At 43.2% G+C, this 8,829-nt stretch overlaps 1 protein-coding gene across 8 annotated transcripts in view; it reads right to left on the reverse strand.

The window, feature by feature from the left end:
- The window catches only part of Bod1l1 (biorientation of chromosomes in cell division 1 like 1), a 54,958-nt gene extending 47,179 nt beyond the window's left edge, over positions 1–7,779 (reverse strand). For all 8 annotated transcript variants that reach the window (XM_021162326.3, XM_021162325.3, XM_085836662.1 and 5 more), the window contains exons 1-2: positions 7,422–7,779; positions 1,597–1,721 (exon numbers count right to left, since the gene is read on the reverse strand). In XM_021162326.3, the coding sequence (XP_021017985.1) occupies positions 1,597–1,721; positions 7,422–7,658 (362 nt within the window). In that variant the 5' untranslated portion in view covers positions 7,659–7,779. The remainder of the gene's footprint in view (positions 1–1,596; positions 1,722–7,421) is intronic.
- Between the last annotated feature and the right edge of the window lie 1,050 nt (positions 7,780–8,829).

Consider the following 8,829-nt stretch of genomic DNA (forward strand, 5'->3'; position numbering starts at 1 on the left):
TAAGGCGACAATGTACAGAAGTCTCAGAAGAGTGGCTGGTGAGTTACCAGAATACAGCTGTTCCCTTCCCAGTCTCTAGTCTCGCCACAGGGTTCCTTCACTCACTGCTGCCGCAGTGTTTGGCTTCCTTACCTTTTACCAAGCAGGAACTGTGGTCAAGATGTCTTTTATTGTACTAGGGTTGTAAGTGATTGACTTTTCACATTTCCCTCACCTAAAATAAAATGACAGTCTTTGTCTTCAAGATTCTGTATACTAAAGTCTAAATAAAACTCCAGAAAACTGTTCTTCTTGAGACTGTCAACACTGGATAATAAAATAGTGCAAGATTTGCTGGATCCCGTGGACTGGATCATCACTGTAAAGAGAAAGATACCCTTCTCCTGAGAAGGATGCAAGAGCTTCTAAACAGGATGGTGATGAAGCAAAGCAATCATCTGTAGAAGGCTGGTAGCTAGGACGTGTTGGAAGAGAGCCCTGCATTACCGGCAGCACCGCATATAAATGTGAGTCGGGCACCACAGCTGCGCCCCGCTCCCATCCCTGTGCTCCTTTGCCTGCTGTTCTACTCTGTGGAAATAAGGAGCCTTCTTGGCCTGCCACTCAATAGACTCCTTCTAGTCTCTTCTTTTCAGGAAACAGCTTTGACTTTTTACCACGAGGTACTGTTAAGCAGCCTTCCAATGTCATCTTTTGATCTCACCTAGACTCTTTCATAGGTTCTCAAACAGCTTTGAAAACACAGTCAAGAGACCTAGTGCTGTTTCCTTAAGTACAGGGAGACACAGTCTAAGCTTCCTGGCGCTGGGTTTCTAGCATTACTGTATTACCTGGGTCTAAATGAACTTTCTAGAGCATTTTTATTTCTGGTGCTTTCTATAGCTTAGAACTATCACACTACATAGGCTTGAGTTAAACTGCTCACCTGTTTAAAGCCACACTTTACAAATGTTAAGTATAAATATTTGTCAAAGCAGGATGAATAGGCACTCTAAATAACTGGGATAAAAAGACTTTTTTGTCTTAGCAAATATTTATATTCAAAAACAAGCAGAAGACTGTAAATCAAGTTCACAATCTTTTTAAGGTAAATATTCCAGACTTTCTAAATATTTCAGCTTTTATTCTTTGTGTCTTATGCTGATACAAAAATGACTGAACAAATCAAAATACTTTCATTTAGCTACATACTATATATTAGAAGACAACATGTACAACCAAGGGATTGTTTTAAATTTCAGAGCTGTGTCATGTACGTTCTACTTGTTAGACAAGAAAATAGTCATTAATGTAATTGGATAGGACATTATTAGCATTTACATGCATTAATATTTACATAGAGATTTTTCTGATGTGTTTTAAGTCATGCTATTTCTTTTCTCAAATACTTAAATACCTCTCTAAGTCTACAGGAAAAGATGAGTAAAAATTTATAAAGGAAATATGAAATGATGAGGTCATACTCCAAAATATACTGGACTAAGTCACATTAAACTTCCAAAACTGCTGACATGAGGAGAATGTATTTCTGGTTGCTTTCAGACAAAGTAAACAACAGCATTTCAAATCTAGCCTGTGCCCCTAACTCAGACTTACTTCAGAACTTGCTGTCGGATATTGTTTCTCAGTTGGTTCTTGTTGAGGTGAGGACTCCATGTATGAGTTGCCAAGTGGTTTGCAACGAAGTTGTCAACTCTCTGCCTTAGATTCTGATAGGCAGGCTAGAAAGAAAAAAAAAACAAAACCCACAAATGCTAGAAACCTTTAATTCATACAATACTGAAAATCAGTTCAATAATTTTAACATATTTAATAGTCCTAAGGTTTCTTATAGTTGATGGAAAGCTTTGTAGTTATAATTTACAAATACTCCCTGTTTTGTCTAAGATAAGTTGTTTGTAAATAGAGTTAAGATAAAGAAGACAACCCTTTTTGTAGACAAACAGAAGCAAAACACAAATGTTAATGTTAGAGGCCTGGAAACAAAGAGGGGGGAGGAAAGAAGTCCCGAGAAAGAATGTAACATATGACCTACAGGGAAAATTAGTTTCAAAGTTGCATGATGTAACCAGGAATGAGAATGACCTTTGTAGACAGAGCTAACAACAAAAGGAAGGAATCATTGGACTAGAAAAAAAATATAATGCTAATAATGCTACAAGTACTAGGAAAACTCATATGCTGGTATTCTAATGTAGTTAGAGAAGAGAGTCCAACAACAGAAATAAAGCTAGAAACAGACTGGGACTTGGTGCTTGCACAAGGAGGTTTGAGAATGGGAATTCATTACACATATGAACACAGTGGTTCAACAGCTGTGTGTAAGTAGATACAAAACTCACCTGGAAAAGTATGCAATAACTAAAATAATGAAGGTCTGCGGTGGTAAGATATGAGGTGGAAGTTACAGACTCGAGAGAAATTACTCAGGAACAGACCACTGAACCATGTACTGTATCTGGGGTAAAAGTAGTCCTCAAGCAGTCTTAACCTCTCTTCCCTCAACGGGGATTCAGCAACGTCTAAAGCACAGTAGATTATAACTGAGGAAAGAGAGCAGGAATGCTACTGAATACTGCACACAGCTCAGGGCAGACCCTACAAGTAACCACACTGTCTAAGGCTTAGAAAGCCTACCTCCCCAGTTCTCCACACTGCCCCCCAACCCACCCACCCCCCAAAAAGAAGAAAAGAGAAAAAGAAAAAAGCAGAGGAAGATGAAAAGGAGATCCAGTCTTCTCTATTTAAGAAATGGTGGTGAGGGCACACACCTTTAGTCCCAACACTTGGGATCTGAGGTCAAGGCTAGCCTGCTCTACAGAATGAGTCACAGGACAGCTAGAGCTACACTCTGTCTTCAAAAACAAAACAAAACAAAACAAAACAAAACAAATAAGAAGTTGGACTATTTGCTTGGGTTGCAGTGATGTATGTACCATTAATCCTCAGCACTCAGGAGGCAGAGGCAAATAGATCTCTGGGTTCCAGGACAGTCAGGGCAACACAGAGAAACAATGTCTCAATACCAAAACACAATAAACAAAACAAAAAAATGTCCTTACCTACATCAGTCCCCTCATCTACTCATTCAGGGTTATCTTTGCTTATCTTTTTTTCCCTTCAATATAAGTAAGTGGAAGGATTTTAAGGAAAATAGAGCAGCATCACCCTGTACCACTCCTCCCTCCCTCCTGTCAAAGGCACTATCCCAGTAACCAATTCTCACCTAACCATTCTCTCTAGCTGTCCACCTGACAAAATTCTCACCTTAGAGCTCTCATTCTAATCAGGAGGTCATTCTGGTGCCCAAAGTGAGCTTACATCCTTTCTACTCCTGTCATCTTCTATACATACAACCACTCAGCAGTTCTTGCAGGGCACTGTATGTCTGCACACTCTTGTCCAACTGTTTGGCAGGTCAGTGATTAACACACTGTCCTTTGGTAACTAGGTAACTACCTCCCCAGAATTGGAGATTATGAGATGCTCTTCTATCACTTCTAATTTTCAAGTTTTGCTTCTTTCTCTTCCCCAGGAAAATCACCCAATTATTTATTCATGGTCTTCTTCACTTACCCTAAATTGATGTGAAAATTTCTTTCTAACATTTATAACATGTATTTCTTCTTCTAACAAGCATTTATTAGACTTAAATACATTTAGCTTTTTAGTCCCCTCAAAATAAATTCAAATTTCACCCCTCCCCCACAAACGTTTCTTGTTTACACATTTTTTTTTCACTTGCATGGCATGATGGTCCATGTCTGTAATCAGCATTTGCAAGTCTGTGGCAGGAGGAAGGACAGCAATGTCATAGTCTACTCTGGCTACATAGTGATTCAAAGCCAGCTTGTGCTATATGGCAAGCTCCTGACTTAAATTCAAAGTCAACAAGTTCTTCTGGTCAGCAAAGTCTGCAGGTTCTAGCAGACACATCAGAGGATATTCAGACCCATTTCCTACTATCTTTTCCACCCATGTCCCAAGGCTTCTCACATTCTGACATTCCTGCCTGCCCACGCCAAACTCCATCTTCCAAGAGAGTACATTAAATCTTCTAAAAATTAGGGTTACAAAACATTTTAAGTCCAAAGTAGATCAAGAATTATTATCTCTTCTAAAATACAAGTCAGATCATTAACTTTTCCTCAAAACTCACTAACTTCTCACTACAAGAAAAACCCTAAACAATGAATTCACAATGCATTAGAATGTGTGTAGAGGGGTCCACTGTCTCTCTCAGCAGTCCTGCCTCAGGTCTTTGGCACTTCCTCTGCTCTAGGGTTGGAAGGCATCCATTTTTTTCAATTCCTTCAAGGATAGCTCAAATATTATCTTAATTGAAACCTTATCCAGAACAAAACAGTAGGCCTGCTCATGCTTTTCTTGCTTTATTCTTTTGTATAATCAGCTCTGATTATACACTACTTACTTTCTTTTTCCTCTGCTAGGATAAACTATGAAGCAGCAGAACTCTAGTTTACTGTTGTATTTCCAGCTTCTAAAATATGTCTGTTATGTAAGATTTGAATAGTGAATACTATTTGATCCATGAACTAACTGACCAGAAACCATTCATAATTGTGAAAGTATCCAAAACTACCTTCACCAGTCATCAAAATAGAGGCTGAATTTTCTTGGTCCATCAGATTCTTGTCTAGGACAGAATGCTGGGCCTCTCAATTGTCCCTCTTCATTCTCCAGTGGATAATCAATAAAAAGGGGACAGGATGGCTTTCAAGCCACAGAGCTTGAGTCAGACACCTGATGACTAATTATCTAGAAAGAGCAGCCTTAGTGGAGTAGCTAGATTTTGGAGCTGTCCAAGGCTACAGCTCTTTCAAGAATGATAGTCAATCTGCCGTAGAAATGCTCTTGCTTCAGGACCACTGGAGGCCTACCAGGAGAGTTCCGTTTGATGGCTCCAGGAGTGGAAGTAGACACTGGTACCTCTCACCCTGGTGTGGACACACTGAATGGAAGACTGTTCTAAGACAGCACCTGCTACTGTTATATATGTATGTGCCTGACACAATCCACTGACTGTTCATAGCCTATATACCACAGGGAAGACTTTCAGGTAGAAAGCAGGCTAGTCTTTCATGCTCAATTGTGAAGAATACCATACTTCCTACAAGGGGCAGGTGAGACTCAAGAGTTCTATTAAAGTGACAGAGCTTTATATGAATAGGGAATAGTGCCTCTATTTTGGCCTACTCATTGTGTTGTTAAAAATGCTACATTCCTAAGTAGTATTCGTTTGCATTTTACATATTAGGAAAAATAGAAATGTGATTTAATTATAAATATTTTAAGTTAAACCCAACACATCTGTTATCTAAGGGTGAGGAAGACTGGGGGGCGGATAGAAACAGTGGTACGGAGGGGAAGAGAGAAGGAATGATTATCGAGGAGATTCAGCAACGATGCCCTGCTGTGCTGCTCTCTGGGAAGAGAGTGTCTTCTCTGTTCCACTCTTATCTAGCTTAAAGCTTTCTTATCTACAGAAGAACATTCTGTGGTCCCTCTATACATAGCACAAGGTTGAACCACATGAAACTGCCTCCAGTCAACTACTGTCAACTATTGAAAACAGCACTTTTGAAGAGAAAGGCCTAGCTTTCCTTACACTGTCATACCAATTTTTCTTCTTTGACCCAAGGAACATTTTAATAATCTACTTTTGGAAGTTTGGGCAGGGATACCACAGACAACGGTAATATTTAATGGAGATGAGATAAATAAAAGGTTGAATTGTAAAAACTGCACCTGTCATCAAAATATTAAAACATTAAATTTATTATACACAATACACACAGTGACAACACAAACACACAGATTTCTAAGAACATCAGAGTGTAATACCCACCTGTTGCTTGCAATCAACTAGCTTTCTATGGGGAAACATTTACCTGACCATGCCTAATATTTTCCTATTAAAATACTTTTCAAAAGGCAACAGCAAGGACTTTATAATATGGCCGTGATAGTCCTTAAGCAAGGGGAGATTATATTTCCTACACACATTCAATTAATTGAAGTCCCCGTGAATAAAACCTACAACATTTTGGAAAGGCTACGGGAATGGGACCAGGACCAGAGTCCTTGGAGAAGATATCCTCAGGTTCTTCGGAGGAATTATTATAGAGGAGATGACAGAGCTGTGTGCTGGTGACCTCAAAGCTCAAGGATATGCAGATCCTGCAAACTCCCCTCTTTTAAAGGTTCTTCATTCAGATCTGCCAGTCTGAAAAAAAACCTTACATCATCACAACTCCAATCCAACAGACCAACCCACATTGAAGCAAAAGTAAACAGATACACAAACCCCCAAACAAAACCAAAGGAAAGCAACAAATGCCCCACAAGAGGAACCAACACCTCTCTCTTCGCCTGCTTCCAGACACACTTTCATAGCTTTTCACCAACTTCACTGACTTAGTCCTGCAACCTTGGCTTGCTGCCAAGAGGACAGTTTCCCTGCTAAAGCACGCTTCCATGTCGGTGCTGGGTGCCTGCTTCCCTCCCCTTCTGTTCCAACAGAACGGCGCTCTCTCTCTCTCTCTCTCTCTCTGCCTGCCTCTTCTCATCTTAGTAAACTACTAAGCCAGGCAGTCATTGCAAAAGATCAAACGACAGTCCCGTCTCCCAACCCACTTTTTTTCTCTGCCCAAGTTTGCCTCTCTACCTTTGCAAGTTCACCCGCCCCTCAACATCCAGCAAAATACATTGTAAATCTTTCCCTTACCATTTTACGATATCTGCAAACGCTACATTTGTAGCGTTTACAAGCCGAAGAAACTTTTGGTAGGAAAAAAAACAAAAACAAAAAAAAAACCCAAAAAACAAAAAAAAACAAAACAAACTTAGGTGAAAAAAGTAAGTAGATAGAGGTGGCACACGCCTTTAATCCCAGCACTTGGGAGGCAGAGGCAGGCGGATTTGAGTTCAAGGCTAGCCTGGTCTACAAAGTGAGTTCCAGGACAGCCAGGGCTACACAGAGAAACCCTGTCTCGAAAAGCAAAACAAAAGAATGAACTCTAAACCGAGTCCCGTTTGCCTTAGTGCTTCTAAGCCAGTCTCCCTAGGAACAACGACTTGGGTCTTGCTTACCACAGCGGTACACTAGCTAAGGTCAAGCATTGTCTGGCAACATAGTAGGCATTCAAGGCTAGTGTTTCTAGCCTGAGAAAGGAACACAAGGGCAGGGGAATGAATGAACATTCCAAGCCTTGCAGAGTGCATGGCACACCGCTGCAAGTCTAACAAACAAACAAACACACACACACAAACCAACAAACGAAGCAGCCGCAAAAGGAGCCCGGTAAGCAAGGCAGTCCCGAGGGTCCGGCTCGGGGAAGTCGCCCCTCGGAGCATGCGGGACCCCAGTCCCCGCGCCGCCCGCCGCTCCAGCCCCGCACCTTGGTGTCCACATCGGCCAGGCAGTCCCTGCGGAACTGGTCGAAGAGCCCCTGGCTCTTGAGGTGGTTTACGATCATGGCAACGAGCTGCGGGTCCCCAGCGCCAGCCCCCGCGCCTCCCGGCCCGCTCGCTCCCGGGCCAGCCCCAGGGCCCGGCGGCGGCGGTGGCGGCTGTGGCTGAGGTGGCGGCGGCGGAGGCGCGGGCGGCGGAGGCTGTGGCTGCGGGTTGGTGGCCATGGCGTCCCGGACTGGGGAGCCCGAGAGCCCAGGCGGGCAGGCACTCCGAGGAAGGCGGCTACACAGGTCCCGCCGCCTGAGGGAAGCCAACGGGATGTTGTTACGGAACCAGCGGATCTAGAGCAACCCCGGAAGTGAAAAGGAACTGAGGGAAAGGAGGAAAAGGCGGTGACAGCAGCAACTCATGTCTGGCTACCGGGGCCGCGGCGGGCCAATTCCAGCCGCCTCGAGGCGCGGGCGCCCTCACGAGGCTGAGACGGGCGGGAACAAGTTGTGGTGGTGGCTGCGGCTGAGAAGCGGAACAGCTAAGAGCCGGGTAGGAGCGTGCGCCCGCTGGCTCTCCACCTGTAGCTTCAGCTCAGAGAAGGCAGGAGTGAAGCGTTGGTTTAGTTTTACTGTTGCGGCTGCCAAGCCCGCCGTAGTGCGAAGCAGCCGTGGACTTTTCATTATTTAATTATTTATTTATGTATTTATTTTTCCACCCACTCATCCCATTCTTCTGGTTTCTGGTGTGTCCGTCTCACTTGCTCCAGCCTACAACCTCCCATTACTGTCTCTTAAACTACGAGGGTTTTGCTGCACATGACGGTACTAGCGAGTGAAATCTGAATAGAGTTGTGTCTCAGGCATGACCCGTACACGCGTTAAGGCGTTTAATCCTTAGGTGACACCTAAGACTGAGTCCTTGTATGATCCGGCTAGTTTTATGTCACCTTGACACAAGCTAGAGTCATTTATGAGGAGAGCACCTTAGTTAAGAAAAATGCCTCCCTAAGATCTGGCTATAGGCAAGCCTGTGGGACGTTTTCTGAATTAATGTAGGATTAATTAATTAATTGATGTAGGAGGGTCCAGTCCATTGGAGGGGGCTACCTCTAGGCTAGTGGTCTTGGGTTCTGTAAGAAAGTATGCAGAGTGGGGGGAGCAAGCTACTCCTCCAGGACCCTTGCCTTAGCTTCTGCCTCCAGAAGCTTAGTTCCTGCCCTGTTTGAGTTCCTGTCCTGACTTCCTCTGATGAAGATGAACAGTGATAATGAAAGTATAAACCAAATTGCCCGCACCCCGCACCCCAGTTGCTTTTGGCCCTGGTGTTTCATCGCAGCAGTAGTTACACTCAGACACTCTACTAATTCCAATTTGCGCATCAGGAAACCACGTACGCCATACAGAG

Source organism: Mus caroli, unplaced genomic scaffold (genome assembly GCF_978045245.1).
Source record: "Mus caroli unplaced genomic scaffold, Mus_caroli_1 scaffold_4, whole genome shotgun sequence".
Classification (NCBI taxonomy): domain Eukaryota; kingdom Metazoa; phylum Chordata; class Mammalia; order Rodentia; family Muridae; genus Mus; species Mus caroli.